The following is a 21,979-nucleotide window of genomic DNA, read 5'->3' on the forward strand; positions in this document are numbered from 1 at the left end:
GCCAGTGCCTTTTCTCTGGGTTCTCACAGGGCAGAAGGGGCTAGGGAGCACTGTGGGATCTCTTTTATACAAACACTGATCCCAAAAAAATGAAATGGGATGGAACCAGAGAAGGAGACAAACCATAAGAGACTCTTAATCTCAGGAAACAAAGTGAGGGTTGCTGGAGGGGAGGGGGGTGGGAGGGATGGGGTGGCTGGGTGATAGACATTGGGGAGGGTATGTGCTATGGTGAGTGCTGTGAATTGTGTAAGACGGGTGAATCGCAGACCTGTACCTCTGAAACAAATAATATATGTTAATTAAAGACATGTCTGGTACTTTTACAAATTAATTAAACCTTTTTGGAATAACAACAACAACAACAACAACAACAACAACAACAACAACAAAAAACACTGATCCCATTCATAAGAGCTCCACCCTCATAAATGAATCATCTCCTGAAGACCCCACCTACCAACGTGGGTGGAGTCCATCACCTTTGGGAATGTGGATTACAACATAGGAATTTTGTGGGACACATTCAGACCACTGTGCCACTTTTTGACCTTTGTGAATAATGCTGCTGTGAACATGGGTATACAAATATCTGTTGGAGTCCCTGCTTTCAATTCTTTTTGGCATACACACAGAAGTGGAATTGCTGAATTATACAGTAATTCTTTCTTTAATTTTTTATTTTTTGAGGAATTGCCATATCATTTTCTATGGTGGCTGCACCAGTTTACATTCTCAGCAGTAGTGCACGAGCATTCCAATTTCTCCACATCCTTGCTATTACTCTTTGTTTGCTCCCTCTTTCTTTCTTTTTTTAAAGAATAGCCATCCTAATGGGTGTGAAGGTGCTCTGTGCCCGGGTCTTAATTTATAAAGGTTACTGAGTGGCAACATGGAGAGATCAATGCCAGTGAAAGAACATTTTTTTAATGATTTTTTATTATATTATGTTAGTCACCATACAGTACATCCCCGGTTTCCGATGTAAGGCTCGATGATTCATTAGTTGCGTATAACACCCAGTGCACCATGCAATACGTGCCCTCCTTACTACCCGTCACCGGTCTATCCCATTCCCCCACCCCCTCCCCTCTGAGGCCTTCAGTTGTGAAAGAACATTTTAATGTTACTTACAGTTCCTCTAGAAACAAGAGGCAATATTCTTTTGCCTTAATCATCCCAGGGCCAGGTACCAGGCACCAGGCAACTAGAGAATATTCCTGTAGTTTAGAGCCTGCCAAAATTATTCAAACTAGCCAATCTTAAACTATTTATGCTGCCTGTCTCGCCTTTCCCACAGAAATCCCTGTTAAGTCAGTGGCCTATACCTATCCCTCCTTTATCCCACAGTCACCTTTATAAATTAAGAACTGGGCATAGAACAGTTGGCACAGTGAGCTAGATGACTCAGGGTTCAATGGAGGGGGCTTGCTTCTAGACTGCTCTTGGCTTACTGACTGGCATTGCCAAATAGCAAGTGCTACCAGGGAAGGCGTGGCTGGCTGTTGGCATGCTGGCACTCTGGATGCCACTGGTTCATGATATATCTGCTGAATACTGCCATGATCTTCCAGCTAAATCAAGGAGGACCTCAAAGGCATGAGCCTCCATGGCGCTTCTCATTTAGTGTCAGATGCTAAATTTTTGGTTGGTGGTTGCCAATTCACTAGTTACCAACTTACTTTGGACAGCTTGGTCCACAGGGCCAAATCTGATTTCCCTGGTTTGACACACCCAGGTTCCAAAAGAAAAAAAGGGGAGGGAGTTTAGCTACCTAGAAATACAGACCATTTTAAAAGGAAAAAAAAAAAAGCTTAAATGGGGACAGGGATGGTACCAATGAGAGGTTGCTTAGAGGCATGAGGTCCCTTTTCTCTCCCCTCTTTCCCTCTTATCAGCTGGAGACAAAAACTAAAGACTGTGGGTTCAGGTAGCTATAAGCCTAAAACAGAGGGGGGAAAAAGGAAAAAAAAAAAAAGACTACGGTTTTAGGCAGAAACAAGCCCAAGGGGAGAAAAGGGGAACTTAAAACCTTATGTACTGAGCAAATGCAGGTCTAACAAACATAATGCTAGCCCTAGATTACTTATTGATTTTATTTTTTTAAAGATTTTTGTTTATTTGAGAGAGAGAGAGAGGGCACAAGGAGGGAGGAGGGGCAGAGGGAGAGGTAGAAGCAGACTCCCCAAGGAGCAGGGAACCCAATGCAGGACTTGATCCCAGGACCCCAGGATCATGACCTGAGCCCAAGGCAGATGCTTAACCGACTGAGCCACCCAGTCATCCTTATTGATTTTATTTTATTTTTAAAATATTTATTTATTTGAGAGAGAGGTGGGGGAGGGGCAGAGGGAGAGGGAGAGAGAGAATCTCGAGCAGACTCCACACCTAGCATGGAGCCTGATGTGGGACTTGATCTCACAATCCTGAGATCATGACCTGAGCCAAAATAGAGAGTCAGAGGATTAACTGACTTGAGCCACCCAGACGCCCCAGCCCTAGATTACTTATTGATTTTATTTTATTTTTAAATATTTTATTTATTTATTTGACAGAGAGCAAGACAACCAGCGAGAGAGGGAACACAAGCAGGGGGAGTGGGAGAGGAAGCAGGCTCCCAGCGGAGCCTGATGTGGGACTCGATCCCAGGACCCTGGGATCATGCCCTGAGCTGAAGGCAGATGCTCAACAACTGAGCCACCCAGGCACCCCTACTTATTGATTTTAAAGATTTTATTTCATTTATTTGTCAGAGAGAGAAAACACAAGCAGGGGGAGGGGGATGGGCAGAGGAAGGAGCAAATTCCCCGCTGAGCAAGGAGCCCAATGCAGAACTCGATCCCCAAACCCTGGGATCATGACCTGAGCCGAAAGCAGATTCTTATCCGACTGAGCCACCCAGGCGTCCCAACTTAATAATTTTTATTATTATTATTATTATTATTATTTTTAAAGATTTTATTTATCTATTTGACAGAGAGAGAGAGGCAGCCAGCGAGAGAGGGAACACAAGCAGGGGGAGTGGGAGAGGAAGAAGCAGGCTCCCAGTGGGGGAGCGTGATGTGGGGCTCGATCCCAGGACTCCGGGATCACGCCCTGAGCCAAAGGCACACGCTTAATGACTGAGTCACCCAGGTGCCCCATCAACTTAATGATTTTAAAACAAACTTCTAGATACAGGGGGAGAAAATAAAATGTAATTAAGTATGTGTGTGTATATATATATATATATTTTTTTTAATATAAATATATAATAGATGAATTGTATATATATGCATATATGTGATATATATATCTAAATTAAAACAAAGCCCCAAATTTGATCCAGTTCAAAGTCCAAAATTGATATTCTAAAGATTTTTTTAAAGATTTTATTTATTTATTAGAGAGAGAGAAAGAGAGAGAGCACAAGCAAGGGGAGTGGAGGAAGGAGAAGCAGGCTCCCCGCTGAACAGGGAGCCTGATGCAGGACTTGATTCCAGGACCCCAAGATCATGACCTGAGCCAAAGGCTGTCGCTTAACCAACTGAGCCACCCAGGCACCCCTATACTAAAGAATTTATATAACTGAATGATAAAAGACTGCTGATTGGCTATTGTGCCTCTACAACCTTTGTTCTAAATTAACATTTGCTGAAATACATCAATTGATAAGACCTTTTGGACTTGATCAAGATGGGGCTCAAATTATAGTTGTATCTGGGAATCCCCCTGAACTTCAGGATCGTGTCCCCTATAATCTTAAGAAGGTAACTGAACATAAAGTGAAGAAAAAAATTGGTTTGCCTCACTCTAATTATAGCCTTGCCTTAGTTTCCAAAATTATAATATCCATTGACCTAAAATATTCCATTTGGACATACATGGTCTGACACAATAAATAGTAAATTAAAATTAAAGTAGGTCTTTGGGACTTACAAATTGGCTTAATGAAATGGAACCCCATTGCCCCCCAGTTAAAATAGTTAACCTGGCCCAATATAAGTTAAAACGGGGATCAAGGATTAAAACTCACCATATAAAATCTAATTAATAAAGGGGTGATTACCTTCTCTGCCTCTTCTTTGACAGCCCAATTTTGCCTGTTCCTAAATCTAAAGAAAATTTAAAAGTTGTGTGTGGGCAGGTATTCCTCATGTTAGATCATTACTATCTTTATGCTGTGGTCCCATCCATCAGGGCCCCCACAGCAGACATCCAATATTATTAACATTACTGATTCTGTTCAGTGAACAACTGGCAAATATTTTGCTCTTACAGATTTGACTACCATTTTCTGTTCAGTATCTATTTCAGCAGCCCCTCAGCTGCAGTTTGCTTTTACCTCTGAAGGGACACAATACACCTCCAGGCTACTCATGGGGCACCTCAACAGATGTGCTATCACACACAATCTTTACAGATAAGATCTTAACTACATCCACCTTCCTATAGGAGCACAGGTATGACATTACATTGATAACCCTCCTCCAAGGAGATTCATTAAACACACTTATTAAGGACATACCATCCAACATCTTTTAGTCCATCTTGGGTTCTGATGACAACATATTCCTCATTTACAAATTTTATTCCCAAATTAAAATTGACAGGCACTCTTGTCCGTCACCCCCTCCCCCTGCCAAGCTCCTTCACCAAAGACACTTTGGCAATGTCTTCTCGTACCTGCTGGAGTCTGGGCCGCTTCTGGTGGCCATAAGCTCACCAAGGGCTTCAGGTGCAAGAAACCGTCCCCCCAATCTTATACCATACACCATTAAAATAAAAAAAATGACTGGCTACCTACCAGGCTTTCCTAAAAATAGAGGCTTTCATAGACCTGAGCATGTGATCCTACATACTCTACTGCCCAGTATGCTTTGAGTCATGGAAACAGCATCCCACAAACTTGGCACAGCTGCAGAGGCCTTCTTAAAACAGGACGCAACCACACCTGGGCCCTCTGACATACTCTACTTTCAGGAGGGGGTGGCCTTCCCTGTCCTCAGTCCCTTGCCAGATGCCGAGGTGCTAGAAGAAGTCACCCCTCCCCCAGACACTTGGGTACCTCGGAAACCCCCTGGGATTAACTGAGTAAACAACAATAGAGTACATAGACCATGCCAATGGCACTGCTGACTGTCATACGTGATGGAGCTAAGGGAAATGTTGCTGCTTCCCATCCTTTAGCCAGGATATCCCCTATAAAGGATGGGACCCAAAAAACAACATTCTTAGCCAAACTTCAGGCAGTCATCTTAACACTGGATGCCCCAGCCAAGGAATGGTACTATCTTTACATTTATTGTAAACTGATGGGCATTGCCTTAAAATGGTCTCTTTCAGGTTAAAGAACTCTGGGAATCTCTTGCCTCATGGATACCCAAAATATAAAAGGACTCATGTCCCCCAGGTATAAGGCCTTGCCAAGACATTCATTACCTTTGGGGTTAGAAACTAATAATAACCAAGGTACACATTTCATTTCTTAAAATATACAATTCCTGGCTCTTGGAAAAGATGCTCAATAGAACTTCTATGTCCCTGGTAGGTCCCAAATAGTCTGTTTAAGAGACATAATCGTTTCCTCAAACAATTCCTTTTCAAATTTCAGTCTCTATAAGTCTCTATCTTACCCCAGGCCTTAACCAATCTTTAGAAATTTTTGATCTTGCTCCATCCCATAAGGGCTGGAGGCCAGATCCAGGGTGCATATTCTCCTAGGACCTGTTGACCATAGATTGTCCCATAGGCAGGACAGCTGCTCATCTGATATATGACCCATTTGAACCTAAACTTCTACCCCAAATAAAGAGCCTGCTAAGTGCAGCTGAACACCATGCTGGTGATTGTAGTCTTATTACTACAGGTCTAGATACATTCATTGGTTTATAATCTGGAGGCCCAGCTCTCCAAGTAAGCCATTGTTTCAACCAAACATGGCAAATGCTAAGACCCACATCAACCTGAGTGGGTATCCCCTTAAAAAGGATACCCCAAGTCCCTAGGTAACATTGCCCTGGTCTGGGAACTTACCACTGGAGATGACATCACTTCAGACAACATCACCTCAACCCAAGACCTCACCATTGGAGATGATTTCACTCCCTGTGCTGGAGACAACTTCACCCTAGGCACTAAGACCTCCAAACAAACAGTGCTCATGAACTGCCTCTCCTAAGGCACAAAATGGACACAGGACAATTTTGCTTTTCTTCCTTTGTTATTAGGGATCCTATTATGCTCCTGAGCTCACCGTCTGCAGAGCTCATGATCCTGCTATACTCCTTGCCCTTTGCTAAAATGTACACTCCTATACTCCCACACCTAAAGGGAAATCTGGGAGAGGTTACTACTATCTGTGTCATTCTAAAAAGTAATGGAGATTATTGCTTTCCCCAGGAGACACCTGCCTCTTATCAGTCAACCCCTTGACCTCCTGGGGAGAGGACCACTCACTCCCAAGTGCCTTCTACTTCTCTCCTCCAGCTATCCACCAAAATCTCCTGCCTTGCATCTCTGACCATGACCACCACAACCACTCCTTCCTTTTAACTACACACAAATACCACTAATCTTTACATAGACTTACCAGTTCATACCCTCCAACAACACAACTGCCAGGTCCGCTACTTTAACGTGAGCATATTTCTAACACACTTTACAACTCCACCAACATATTGTTAGAGACCTCCGAAGTTTCAAATCCACTTCCTTAGCTAATGCCATATAAATAAGAAACCTACTTATGGGCTGGCCTACAAGGATTCATACCTTTACTTGTGTTCTTCCTTATTACTCCCATAATAAAATGTCTATGCTTGTTTGGGACAACTTAAGCCCTACTACTGAAAACCTCTATTATCAGCACCCCAAAGTTTTCTTTTCTTTTCTTTCTTCCTTTTAAAAGATTTTATTTATTAATTTGAGGCAGAAAGATACACAGAGCATGATCAGGGAGAGAGGCAGAGGGAGAGGGAGAAGCAGACTCCCTGCTGAGCCAGGAGCCCAATGCGAGGCTCAATCCCAGGACCTGGAGATCATGACCTTAACCATCAGCCACCCAAGCGCCCCACATCCCAAAGTGTTCTTAATATGATTTCTTTTTTAAAGAAGATTTATTTATTTATTTTAGACAGACAGAGAGGGGGGAAGGGGCAGAGGGAGAGGGAGAGAGAAGCTCCAGCAGACTCCCCGCTGAGTGAGAAGCGGACACAGGGCTCAGTCCCACGACCCTAAGATCATGGCCTGAGCCGAAATCAAGACTTGGACACTTAGCTGACTGAGCTACCCAGGCGCCTTCCCCATCTCATTTTAAAATCTAGTCTGATCACCTATTTTTTATTGTAGTGCTTATATCATTTACATTTAATATAATTATTAATTGTAATATAATATATTTATAACTGCTGTTTTGCTATTTTATGTCTCATGTATTTTTTCTCTTGTATTTCTTCTTTACTATTTACATTTGCACGAAGTTGATATTTTGCAATTTCTATTATTTCCATCTTATGTTTGCTGTTGGCTCAGTTTGCTCTACTTTCTCTAGATTCTTAAGCAAATCTTAGGTTATTGATTTGAGATCTTTCTTCTTTTCTCCTATAATTTCAAGCTATGATTTTCCCTCCAAGCACTGTTTTAGCTCTACCTCATACATTTTAACACATTGTGATTTGGTTTTTATTCAGTTCAAATTTCTTTCTAATTACCCTTGTGATTTCTTTTTTATCTATGGGTTATTAGAAATATGTTGTTTAATTTGCAAATATTTCTGGATTTCCTAAATTTCCTTCTGTTGTTGATTTCTAATGCCATTGTGGTCAGATACATACATTGTATGATTTCAATTATTTTTAAAAATTTCAATCCTTTTAGGGGCACCTGGGTGGCTCAGTTGGTTAGCGTCTGCCTTCGGCTCAGGTCATGATCTCAGAGTCCTGGGATCAAGTCCCACGTTAGGCTCTGTGCTCAGCAGGGAGTCTGCTTCTCCTTCTCACTCTCCCTCTGTGTTCTCCCTTTCTCTCTCAAATAAATAAATAAAATCTTAAAAAATACCCTCTAGTTCCATCCACGTCATTGCGAATGGTAAGATTTCATTTTTTGATGGCTGAGTAATATTCCATTTTGTGTGTGTGTGTGTGTGTGTGTGTGTGTGTGTGTGTGTGTGTGTATGTGAGTATTTGTATCATTTATGTTGGGGCTTTGTTATGTGTGTATTTATAATTGTTATGTCTTCCTGATGAATTGACTCTTTATCACTGTTAAATGTCATTTTTTTCTCTAGTAACACTGTGTTAAAGTCTATTTTATCTGATATTAGTTGTGGTAGGCAGTATTCTAAGGATGGCTCTACAGGATTCTTGTTCCCTTCTTATTCATTCAGATACTAATCTGGATACTGCTATGATCAATTTTCCAGATGTAATTAAAGCCCTAAGTCAGAGGCACCTGGCTGGCTCAGTCAGTAGAGCATGTGACTCTTGATCTGGGGTAGTGAGTTCAAGCCCCACATTAGGCATAAAGCTTACTTAAAACACAAAAAAATTTTTTTTTTAAAAGGCCCAAGTCAGTTAATCTTATACAAAGATTGTCTTGGTGGGCCTGACCTAATCAGGTGAACCCTTTAAATCCAAAGTTTTTTCTCTGGCTGGTGCTAAATTAGGTTGGCAAAGATTCAATGCACAAGAAGGATTTAAAGCTCTATTGCTTGCTTGAAGATATTAGGGACTATGTGTCAAGGAAATGGGGACCTCAGTTTTATGGCTGGCAGGAATGCAATTTCTGCCAACAACCTGAACTTGGAAGCAGATTCTTTGAACTTGGGAGCAGATGCGTTTTTTGTTTGTTTAGAAGCAGATTATTCCCTAGAACTTCCAGATAAGAAGCCAGCCTGTCCAACACCTTGATTTTTGCTTTTTGAGTCCCTAAGCAGAGAACCTGCCTGGTCTTATGACCTGCAGAACTGTGAACTAATAAATGGTTATTGTTTCAAGCTGCTAAATTTGTGGTCCTTTGTTACACAGCAATAGAAAACTAATGCCTTGGGACAGCTGCTCCAGCTCTCTTATGGTTACTTATGGTTTGCACACAGTATATCATTTTCCATCCTTTCAACATATCTGTGCCTTGAATCTAAAGTGTCTGTTCTAGACAGCATACAGTTAGATCCTCTTTTTTTAAGTAGGGTCCCCCCCCCAGCATGGAGCCCAACATGGGGCTTGAACTCATGACCCTGAGATCAAGACCTGAGCTGAAATCAAGAGTTGAATGCTTAACTGACACTGAGCCACCCAGGTGCCCCAGATCCCGTTTTTAAATCTAGTCTGATCTTCTATTTTTATTTTAATGCGTATTTCATTTACATTTAATGTAATAATTGATTATAACATAAATGTAATTATTTATAACTACCATTTTGCTATTTTCTATGTCTCGTGTATTTTTTCTCCTCTATTTTTCTTCTTACTGCCTACTTTTGCACTAAATAGATGTTTTCTAGCGTGCCATCTTAATTCTCTTTATTTACTCTATTTTGAATTATTTTCTTAGTGGTAGGTCTGAGGATTATAATATACATCTTAACCAAAAACAATATACTTCACATTAATCCTAACTTATTTCTGGTAGTGTACAGAAATGCTTTAATATTGCTTCCTTTCCTCTCCCTTCATTTGTGCTATTATCGTATTCATTACATCTTTATATATTCCAAATATACCAATATTTTAATAATTATTGTTTTATGCAGATTCTTTTAAATAAGTTGTGAGAAGGAAAGAAAAATATGTTTACATTGTATTTTAAGTTTTCCTATGTGATTACCTTTACTGGTGCTCTATTTCTTTGTGTGGGTTTGAGTTATAATTTCTCTTCAGCCTGATGAACTTCCTTTTTTAAAAATTTCTTATAAGGCAGGTGTGATAGCAATTAGTTCTCCTGGGGCTTTCCCCCCCCCTGGGGAATGTCTTTTTATTGTGGGGCCTTCATTTTTTGAGGATTATTTTGGTGGGTATAAGATTATTTTTTAATAACAGCATTATTAAGATATAAATTATATAACATATGATTAACTCACTTAAAGTGTTCAATGGTTTTTAGTATATTAACAGAGTTGTGCAGCCATCACCACCATCAATTTTAGAACATTTTCATCACCCCCCAAAGAAACCCTGTACCCTTTTCAGTCACTCCCCATCACCTACCCTCCCTCTGGCCCCACCAGCCCCAGGCAACTACTAATCTACTTTCTGTCTCTATGGATTTGCCTGTTCTGGATATTTTATATAAATGGAATTATGCCATATGTGGTATTTTGTGACCGCCTTCTTTCAATTATTATTTTCAAGATTCATCCATGTTGTAGCATATATCAGTGTTGTAGCACTTCATTTCTTTTTATTGCTGAATAATATTCCATTGTTTGGATATACTACACTTTGTTTATCCATTTATCAGTTGATAGACATTTGGGTTGCTTCCACTTTTTGGCTATTATGAATAATGTTGCTATGATCTTTCATGTACAGGTTTTTGTGTGGACATAGGATTTATTTTTTTTAAAGATTTTATTTATTTGTTTGGGGGGGGAAGCATAGAGGGAGACAGAGAGGGAGAAGCAGACTCCATGCTGAGCAGAGAGCCCAACATGGAGCTCGATCCCAGGTCTCCGAGATCATGACCTGAGCCAAAGGCAGACACCCAACTGACTGAGCCACCCAGGTGCCCCTGGACATAGGCTTTAATTTCTCTTGGGTATATATGTAGGAGTGAAATTGCTGAGTCATATGATAACTCTATGTTTAACTTTTTGAGGAACTACCAAACTGTCTTTCAAGGTGGCTGCACCATTGTACATCCCCACTGGCAGTGTATGAGGGATCCGATTTCTCCACATCCTCGCCAATACTTGTTATTATCTGTCTTTTTGATTATAGTAACATCTGTGTTTATAAATGATATTTCTTGATATTTTGTAATACATTTAAAAATTTGGAATATACTAAATATTGTTTTACTGATTTTTTGCTTTATGAATTCTAAACTTAAAAATACTGTTATTAATACATATTTCAATTTTAAACAAAGAAGGATCCCAAATTCTTGTTTTTGCTCTGGTTATTGCAATAAACAATTGCACTTTCTTATAAAACCTCATATTATCTTCAGAGCTTAGAACTAGGAAACGAGGGAAAACTTTTTCACTACTCGTGTATTCCATCTACAAAACTAATGAGAGGTATGTAGCTCATTCCTTCTTTGTGCTGCCTGTTAGAAAGCTTAAAGCTGGAGTTTTTCTTAGTCACAAATTCTTACAAAACTGTTTAACTTTTATTTTCACCTTCTATGTTGTGGTTGTTGCTTTTATACCTCTAAATTTAGTTGCACCCTTTCAGAGGGAAATAAGGCATAAAGAAGTAAATAAATAAATGTTTAGTAAGTACCCTTGATGTGCGCAGCAATCCCAAGGCAGTGGTTAGGGTAGATATTCCCAGCTCTATATATAAGGAAAGTGAGGCAATGAAAAGCGATTTACTTGTAGTCAGAAGCTTAGAAATGGCGAAACTGTTATCAGAACACAGATCTTCAAAAGTCTTCCAATTCAGTTCTTTACACTACCCCATCAACATTCCATTACCGTGTTTAAGACATTTTCTTTTTTTTTTTTTTAAGATTTTATTTATTTGACAGAGAGACAGCCAGCGAGCGAGAGAGGGAACACAGGCAGGGGGAGTGGGAGAGGAAGAAGCAGGCTCCCAGCGAAGGAGCCTGATATGGGGCTCGATCCCAGAACACTGGGATCACGCCCTGAGCCGAAGGCAGATGCTTAACAACCGAGCCACCCAGGCGCCCCTAAGACATTTTCTGATATCTGGATAGTATTCTAAAGAAGCTCCTGCAGAACTAACACTTAAATGTGATAGATCCCTGTGGTAAGATGTTCAATTAATAGACCATCACAATGATTGAGATAATTTTAAATGTTGTTTAATTCCATCCCTACAATGGCCTACCTCTGTATGATAGAAAAAAACCTTTTTTATTCTTCAGTGATGATCTGATTCTATTTATTACTAATATTAAGATTATCAATTTGTTGCTAATGCTAAGAAAGATGGTATAAAACATAAAAATGTAGTATTTGTTTGATAATATGGGCCATGGTATCTGATATCTGTAGTTAGCTTAATTAAGAATAGGAGAAAATATTTCCAAACACCTACAATGTAGAGTAATTTATAGGAAGTGACTTTATATTTCACTGCATTGTCTTTTACAGTCATATAAAAGAATTAGTTGGCTATATGGAATTTATGCATTCTCCTTAAAGTGAGTAACTATAGAGATAGTTATAGAAATGCATTTGGTATTCATTACTGGTGAGGCTGAATAGAATTTAGGTTTTTAGTGCCAGATACAAGGTGAGAACACCATTAGCTAAAAACTATACTGACCATTGGGTGATTTCTGGGAATTTAAATTCACTTATGAAGTTGAGCAAATAAATTATATGTGTATTGCAGACCTATGTGACAATTACAAAAACAGTCTAAACGTGAATAGAATTTAATAAATTTTCTAAAAGAACTCTCTCCCATCCTCATTCTATCTCCACTTCTAGACTTGAGTATTGTTGACACTTGCCAAGTTTGGTCCAAAAAATAAGGTCATTACTATGAATTAATAAACATCACAAACATGACTTAATTCACTACGTGCTATGTGGTAGGACCCTGTAGTTGAATACGTATTGGTTTTCTAGAATGGTAAGAAGCCTTAGAAGTTGCAGAGTTTGCCTGTCATTTTACAGGTTGCAGGAAATAAAGATGAGGTAAAGGGACTTTCACAAAATCTCATAAATTCATGGCAGAGTGGAGACTATAACCAAGCTGATTCCTGTTTGAAGGCTATTTCCTCAATACCGTACTTCAAGCCAAAGTTTAAAATGCAGTTGATTTGCAGCCTTGTTTAAGCTTTGGGCTGAAAAAAATGAGCATGATATAGCCTAAAATAGCAAAACGTTTTGGTGAACTCAGATTTTTAAAAATTTTATTTATTTATTTTTTTAAGTAGGCTCCATGCCAGGCTTTAACTCACAACACTGAGATCAAGGCCTGAGCTGAGATCAAGAGTCGGATGCCTAACTGACTGAGCCACGTAGGTACCCCGAGCTCACATTTTTAGATTACAGCTGACTAGAAACCAAATACAACAGCAGTGTTACTTATCGAAGCATATCATGGAGAGATTATTAAAAGCAAGTATAATGATGTAAACTTCAGGTTCTCTAGGACTTTTTAAGAACCACAAAGTGCTATTAGATATATTAGAGTCACTAAAATTACATTCTAGAGTAATTTTTGAAACTAAATAAATTACTAAAAACATTACTTTCACGCGGATAAAGGAACAAACATCTGGAAGAGGAGCTAAAGAAGTTTTAATAGCTCTTTTTTAAAATCTATTTCATTCCCTGAAAAATGCACTGAAATCTGACTTCACAAGTTGAATATTACATATGAAGAAAGGGAAGAAATAGAAGTCCATCCAGTTCTGGAATCATGGATTGAGTTTTGGCAGATGGTTTGGTTTTGTAATCTTTTTTGCTGGCCCTTTCTTGGCATTTACTATCTTCTGATTAGCAGGATTATGTCTCCCTGCTTTCACATGATTCTCTTTAATTCTATGAAGTTGATCCATCTGTTGCCTTTTAGAAACTTGGTGTGAGCCAGAGATCTGAGACATTTCAGCCAGGTAGGCGCGGCGTTCATCATTGGTCTTATGGTAAGCCTTTGACTCTTGTTCCAGTCTAAGTGCACAGTTTTTCACTTGATTTTCAAGACTCCTCTTTTCCTTTTCTAGCTGTTTAAGTAATGTGTTTAAGGATTCCACTGGCATTCGCTCATAGACACGAATAGAAGCGAGTCTATCTGAAGGATTTCCACGGATTTTTTCCATTTTCTCTTTGAGAGTAACAATTTGCTTTTCTAGTTGATCATTCAATTCAAGTTGTGCTTCATAACGGGTTTTCCATTCGCCACCTTCATTGTCAGTATTGAGTTTGGCTTCCAGTTCCACTATGTTGTGTCTTATTTCAAGTATTGAGAGCTGCACTAAGTCTTTCATATGGATTTCTTCCAGTAACTCCAGTTTAAGGCGGTCAATGCTCATACCTTCGAAGTTGTCCCCTCTACCGTCCCCCATGGTGTCAGGTCAGAGACCTCCCACGTCCTTCTCCTCAGCACAGCTTACAGCAGAAGGCCTGAAGGGACACCCAGTAGTTGGGGAGGAGAAAGTGTTGTCATGAGCTGTTGCCATGGTGACCTGACTCCTAGAATTCTTGGTTGAGTTTTCTCCCCCAGCACTTTGAATATGTCATAATACTACCTTATTTTCTCCATTGTTTCTGATGAGAAGTCAGCTGTTAATCTCACTGTGGTTCCTTTGTATATCACATGTGATTTTCCTCTTGCTATTTTCAAATTTTCTCTTTGGCTTTCAAAAGTTTGATTATGACCTCTCTAGCTATAAATATCTGAATTTGTTCTACTCAGAATTCATTAAACTTGGATGTAGATTGGATATAGAAGAGTTGATTCAGATGTGTGATTAATGTTTTTCATCAAATTTATGAAGTTTTCACTCATTATTTCTTCATATACTTATACCCCCTTTTCCTCCTCTTCTCTTCCAGAACTTCCATTTGCATATGTGGTGTGTTTGATGGTGTCTCTCAGGCCTTTGAGGTTCTTCAGTTTTCTTCATTCTTTTTACATGTTGTTCTTTAGACTGAATAGTCTCTATTGATCTGCCTTTCAGTTCGCTGATTCTTTCTTCTATCAGCTCAAATCTGCTGTTGAGCCCCTTGAGTGAATTTTTCACTTCAGTTGTTGTACCTTTTAACTCTAGAATTTTTATTCATTTCTTTTTTATAATTCATATCTCTTTATTATTAATGTTCTCTATGTGATGAGCCATTGTCATCACACGTTCCTTTAATTCTTTAAATGTGCTTTCTTTTAGTTCGTTGAACGTATTTATAATAGCTAATTTGAAGTCTTTTTTAAAAAGATTTTATTTATTTATTTGACAGAGAGAGAGACAGTGAGAGAGGGAACACAAGCAGGGGCAGAGGGAGAGGGAGAAGCAGGCTTCCCGCTGAGCAGGGAGCCTGATGCAGGGCTCGATCCCAGGCCCCTGGGATCATGACCTGAGCTGAAGGCAGACGCTTAACAACTGAGCCACCCAGGTGCCCCTTATTTGAAGTCTTTCTGCACTAAATCTGTCATGGAGGCCTTCCTGCAGATAATTTATATAAGCTGCTTTTTCCCCTGTGTATGGGCTACACCTTGTTTCTTTGTTTCTATTTATTTATTTATTTGTTTGTTTATTTCTAGAGAACTTTTTATTACTTTTATGTACAGAAAATTCAGCAGCGTCCACTCAGCCCAGTTTGGTGGCCAGTTCTTTAGCCTTTGCCTTTTCTAACTTGGCAATGAGAGTCATCAACTTTGGACCCAAGACGTTGCCTCCCCAGTGACAGTGGATCTCATCATGAATCTGTCATTGTAATTGGTCCTGATGGCTTCCACCAGCTTAACCAGAGCTCCTTTGTCTTCTGAGTTAACCTGTGTGAAGGTGACAGTAATTCAGGTCTTCCTGTGGACCAGACGCCCCAGCCTGGCCTTCCCCTTGATAATGCAGTAGGGAACCCCCAACTTATGACACAGGGCAGACAGGAAGACAGCCAGCTCGGTGGGATCCACATCATGTGCAAGCAGTATCAGCTGAGCCTTCCTGTTTCCCATCAAGGTGGTGACAATACTAACCCCAGGTCAAAGGACAGGCGGCCTCTTAGTGGGGACATCCCATTTGCCAGCAGCTGTCTTCTCAGACTGGGCCTATAATCTCTGCTTCTACTGCTTTGTCTCTGGTCTGTATTTATAGGCCAGCTTAAGCCATTGAGTGGCTGTTTGAAGGTTCAAAGCCTGGGTGAACTGGTTAATTGCAGGAGGCACTTTCAGATGTTTATAGAGAATAGCCCTTTGCCACTGCAGCCAGATGTGGTAGGGCCACTTGACAAAGTGGGTGAGGTCCCTTTTGGGCTGGATGTCCTGTCCGATGACAAAATTCTCAGGCCTTTTCTCAAACAGGGGATTGACCACCTTCTTGGCCTCTGCTTCCTCACAACAGCAAGGGTTGGTGTCACCTTCTTCCTCTTAGCCTTTCCTTCCAGCATCTTGGGTGGCTGGAGGAGAGCTATTTTTATTTTTTATATCACGCTATGTTCCTTTGTTTTTGCTTAGTGATATGCTTGGACTAATTAGGTAGTGTCCATCTCTTCTGTAGTATGTGACAACTGGAATCTTTGCTCAGGTTTTTAAAAAATCCTTGTTCTTATTTTTAAGCCTATCCCCCTAGGGTGAGATCTAGCTTAGCGGTCAGTCAATTATTTGTCAAAGATTTTGCTTAAACACTTTGAGCCAGCAAGGTTTCCACCATTTTCCTAGGGCATCTGTGCATGTATTGTTGGTACACTCATTCTAAGTTCAGGCAGTTTACAAGTCTTCTCTGATTTTTACCTTCTGCTTGTATAAGGCCTAAGGTCAGCCATCTCTGATCTCCCCTGAGCATATATGGAGCCCTTTGTATGCACACAGCCTTCCAGATACTCCAGAATATAAAGTCTATTCTGTCTAATATTCATATAGCTGTCCTGACATATTTTAAAAAGATTTTTATGTATTTATGAGAGAGGGAGCACATGCACAAGCAGGGAGAAGGGCAGAGGGAGAAGAAGCAGGCTGCCCGCTAAGCGGGGAGCCTGACACAGGGCTTGATCCCAGGACTCTGAGATCATGACCTGAGCCAAAGGCAGATGCTTAACTGCCTGAGCCATCCAGGTGCTCTTATCCTGATATATTTTTGTTATTGTTTGCATGGTGTATTGTTTTGCCACGTGTTTATTTTTAACCATTTTTAAAGATTTTATTTATTTGAGAGAGAGAGCAAGAGAGTGTATAAGTGGGGGGAGGGGCAGAGGGAGAGGGAGAAGCAGACTCCCCAATGAGCAGGGAGCCTGACATGGGGCTCAAACCCAGGACCCTGAGATCATGACCTGAGCTGAAGGCAGACACTTAATTGACTGAGACACCCAGGCATCCCGATTTTTAACCATTTTGTACTCTTACATTTAAAATATATCTCTTGCAAGCAGCATATGGTTAATTTTTTTCATATAGTTAAACTGTGTCCTTCTTTTTTTCTTTTTTTTTTTTAAGTGAACTCTGTACCAAATGTGCGGCTTGAACTCACAACCTGGAGATCAAGAGTTGCATGCTCTACTGACAGAGGCAGCCAGGCGCCCCTGGACCATTTCTTTAATTGGAATATTAATCTAATAATATTTAACATTAATTATTGACATGTTTAGATTTATATCTGTAATCTTTCTGTTTGTTTCCTATGTATTATACCTGTTCTTTTCTCATATCCTTTCTTGTCTACTTTTGGATTCATGAGTTTGTTTTAGATAAACTTTTTATTTTGGAATACTTTTTGATTTACAGAAAAATTGCAAAGATAATACAGAAAGTTCCTGTAAACCCCTCACCCAGGTTCAATTTCCCCTAATTTCAATTTCCTGAATGTTCTCACTTGTTGTAATTAGGAAACAAACATTTCTACATCATTATTAACTAACCTTCACATTTTATTTGGATTTTAATAGTCCAAATAGCCTGCTTCAGGATCCAATCTATAATACCACATTGCATTTAGATGTTACATGCCTTTCGTCTCCCCTGATTTCTGATGGTTTCTTAGTCTTTGTATTTCATGACCTTGACAGTTTTGAATTTGTCAGGCATTTTGTAGAACGTCCTTCACTTTGGGTTTGTCTCATGATTAAATTAGGTTATTGGGTTTTGAGAGAGTGTACCACAGAGATGAAGTGCATTTCTCATCACATCATATCAGAGGGTGCCTGCTAACAACATGACACTGGTCATTATCAACCGTGATTAAGATGGTGTCTGCCAGGTTACTTCACTGTCAAGTTATTATGTTTTCCCCTTCCCATACTCCGTTCTTTAGAAGTGAGCCACTAAGTATGATGTGTTTTTTATTATTCTATTTCCATCTTTTGGTTTACTAGTAATACATTCTTTTATTATTCTTTTGGTTGTTAACCTAAAAATTACAACATGTATTTTTGACTAGAACCTACCTGCAATTACTACTTTTTTTAAAAAGATTTTATTTATTTATTTGACAGAGAGAGAGAGACAGCCAGTGAGACAGGGAACACAAGCAGGGGGAGTGGGAGAGGAAGAAGCAGGCTCCCAGCAGAGGACCCTGGTGTGGGGCTCGATCCCAGAATGCTGGGATCACGCCCCAAGCCAAAGGCAGATGCCTAACGACTGGGCCACCCAGGCGCCCCTGCAATTACTACTTTTACCACTGCTTAATGTGAGGACCTTTCAATTCTTTAACTCAGTTTATTCCCTTATAAATTGAGTTGTCGTTGTGTGTTCTTAATGTCATGAATTTTCATTCATCGTTTTTTTAAACATCATAAGACACAAAATATTTTGAAACAATCTCAAACCTACAGAAAAGTTTTAAGCACAGTACAAAGAAATTTTTGCCTGAACCTTTTTTTTTAAAAAAATATTTATTTATTTGTCAGAAAGAGAGAGAGACAGAGAGAGAACACAAGCAGGGGGCGAGGCAAGTAGAGGGGGAAGCAGGCTCCCTGCTGAGCAAGAAGCCTGATGCAGAACTTGATCCCAGGACCCTGGGATCATGATCTGAGCTGAAGGCAGCTGCTTAACCAACTGAGCCACCCAGGCATCCCAGTTGCCTGAAACTTTTATGAGTAAGTAATTGACCCAATGCTCTTATCATTTCAAAATAGTTCCATGTGTATTTCCTAAAAAACAAAGGTCATTCTCTTAAAAAACTGCAACATAACCATCAAATCAGAAAATTAACATTGATATATCACTATTATCCAATACGCAGATACCCATTCAAGTTTTGCCAACTTGCCAATAATATCATTTATAGCCAAAGAATCTAATTCAGAATGAGGCATTGCATTTGGTTGTCATGTCTATTTAATCCCGAAATCTACAATAGTTACTCTGTCTTTCCTTAACTTCCATTACCTTGACACTTAAAGATTACAGTCCAGTTATTTTGTAAAATGCCCCACAACTTGTGTTTATCTGATGTTTCCTCATGATTATATTTGGTTTATAAGTTTTTGGCAAGAATACCACAGAAGTGATGCTTTGTTCTTTCATTGAATTAAGTTGGTGTTTTCCAGGCTTCTCCACTATATAGGGTGATTCTTTTTTCCTTTGCAGATAATAAGTATTTTGGGTACAGGTACGTTGAAACTGTATATCTACATGTCTGTATATGTATATCTATCCCCAGTTCCTCATCGAAATTTTCATTCATTCATTCATATCAGTATGGACTCATGACTTCCTACTTTATTCAATGGGTTTTAATCTATTACTATCATTATTTACTATGATGCTCAACTTTAGCCAATGGGAGCCCTTTTAGGTTGGCTTCTGTGTCCTTTTGATATTTCCCCCATTATTCTTTGAGCACTTCTTTACTTTTATGGACAAAAAGAAGGGTAAAACTCCTCTTATACTTTCCGTGCCCCAGTCCTAGGATTAATCTTTTCTCCAAGGATCCCTGGTTCCTTTTAATGGAGAATGGTATTTAGAAACCAAGATCTGGGCCCTGGGTGTGCTCATTGTCGTTAGGGTTGTTATGGACTGAATATATCCCCACAAAATTCATATGTTGAAGCCCTAATTGCCAATGTGATGGTATTTGGAGATGAGGGCCTTAGGAGATAATTCGGTTTAGACAAGGTCATGAGAATGGAAGATCAGTGCCCTTATAGGAAAAGGGAGATACCAGAGCTCTTTCCAGCATATGAGGGTACCATGAGAAGGTGGTTATCTGCAAACCAGGAAGAGGCTTCTCACCAGAACTTGATCATGCTGGTGCTCTGATCATAGATTCCGAGCCTTCAGAACTGTGAGGACCATGCTGGTGCTCTGATCACAGATTCCCAGCTTTCAGAACTGTGAGAAATAACTCTGTTCTTTAAGCCCCCTGGTCTATGGCATTTTGTTATAGTAATCAGAGCTGACTAAGACAACGGTGCTGCTGCTCCCAGGCCCTCTCAGTAGATTAGAAGGGGGAAACCTGGCTCCCAATTTTTCCTAATGTAATTCTTCTATAGGCAATTAGTCTTCTATAGCTGTAATTCTCTATTCTGTCATTTAATTTCATGAATATATTTATTACAATTATTTTAAAGTCTATGTCTGAGAACTCTAATATCTGGATCTTCTGTGGCCCTGTATCTATTGTCTATTTTTCTCCTGATTTGCTTTTCTTTTTTTTTTTCCAGTAGCCCCCCCCCCCCAATGTGGGGCTTGAACTCACGACCCTAAGATCAAGACCTGAGCTGAGATCAAGAGTTGGACACTTAACTGACTAAGCCACCCAGGTGTCCTGTCCCTATTTTCTCTTGATTTTCAGTCACTGTTTATCTTTTTGTATGCTTCATGATTATTGATTGAATGTTGGACACCATATAAAAAGTTGAAGAAATAATTTGAGGTGCTGGCTCATACTATCTTCCTCCAGAGGGGATTTATATTTTACTCTGGCAAGCACCCAGGGTAGGGATAGATCACCTTAATCTGATTAGAGATTGGGATTATGAGGGTTGATCTTTTTCCCATTCTCTCATACTCCTGGGTTGTGGCCCTTTGGGGGATTCAGCTGAAATTTTGTGGTATTTACTAGGGCTTCTCCTTCATGGACACTCAACATCATTTTCCTTTTCTCAGTTTCATTAGACTTCTGAAAGCTTTTCTCAGCTTCTCAGACTCTCAGGCAGTATTTTCCGCATTGTTTTTTTGCTAAGGTTCTTAGCTTCTCATTCCACAGATTTCAAATGGCCAAATGGCTTAAAAGCAAAAATGCAGCCAGATACCTAGCTCACATCTCTCCCCCTCCCTCTCTCTCCTCCAGAATCTTGGTCTGTCTCAATTTCTTGCTGCCTTGATGGCCCTTCAATGTGACTAAAAATGTTTTTATGTGTTCAGCTTTTAGAGTTGCTCTCAATGGGATGGTTAGTCTGAAACAAGTTAGTCTGTCATTGACAAAAGCAGAAATTGATTTAAACTCATAAACGATCACTCTGGCTGTTGTGTGAAGAGTTAAGAGGGGGCTGAGAATGGAAACAGGGAGACCAAATAGGAGGTTTGATAAGATGATTGCACGGATAAATGTAAAAACAGAGATATGGAGAAACAGACATAAGTTGGGAGGTAGGGGTGAGAAGAGGGAGAGGGAATTATAGAACACTCATGTCTTCATCTTACAAAGTGGGCAGTTAGGAGAAACTGCCTATGGTTGATAAAACAGGAAATGTAAGTTTATGCATATTATTTAAAGTGAAAAAGAGGGGTGCCTGGGTGGCTCAGTCGGTTGAGTGTCTGACTCTTGATTTCGGCTCAGATTATGATCTCAGGGTCGTGGGAGTGGGCTCCATGCTCAGCACAGTCTGCTTAAGATTCTCTCTCCCTCCGCCCCTCCCCCTGCTCCCTCTCTCGCAAATAAATAAATAAATAAATAAATAAATAAATAAATAAAATCTTTTTGAAAAGATACCCATTTGAGGAAATAAAAATAATGTTAAAACTATATTGGAAGGCATGGTTGGGAGGTGTGAGTGGTGGGAGTGAGCTTAATCCTTATCTCTCATAGCATTATTTAGTAGATGATGTCAAGAAATATAGAGGAGGGGAGAAATTTGAAGGGTTTTTAGGAGGTAAAATTTGTAAGGCTTGGTGTTTGATCCAATTTAATGAATAAGGGAGAGGGAGGAGGCAAAGCTGATTTGCAGATTTTCTGGCTTGAGTGATTGAGTGGATGTGGCATTACAACTGAG

The 21,979-nt window shown here is 39.8% G+C and overlaps 1 protein-coding gene, 1 long non-coding RNA gene and 1 pseudogene across 2 annotated transcripts in view; 1 reads left to right on the top strand and 2 right to left on the bottom strand.

The window, feature by feature from the left end:
- LOC123789879 (uncharacterized) overlaps positions 1–21,979 on the top strand; it is a 34,329-nt gene that overhangs the window by 7,285 nt on the left and 5,065 nt on the right. The window lies entirely within an intron of this gene.
- Positions 13,540–14,184, bottom strand: LOC123789877 (coiled-coil domain-containing protein 169-like). The gene has a single exon (XM_045793831.1). The coding sequence runs from the start codon at positions 14,182–14,184 to the stop codon at positions 13,540–13,542; it is 645 nt and encodes a 214-aa protein (XP_045649787.1).
- On the bottom strand, positions 15,424–16,219 carry LOC123789876 (large ribosomal subunit protein eL8 pseudogene; annotated as a pseudogene).

This window comes from Ursus americanus, chromosome X (assembly GCF_024610735.1).
Source record: "Ursus americanus isolate L20-20 chromosome X, mUrsAme1.1.p, whole genome shotgun sequence".
NCBI classification, from domain to species: Eukaryota; Metazoa; Chordata; class Mammalia; order Carnivora; family Ursidae; genus Ursus; species Ursus americanus.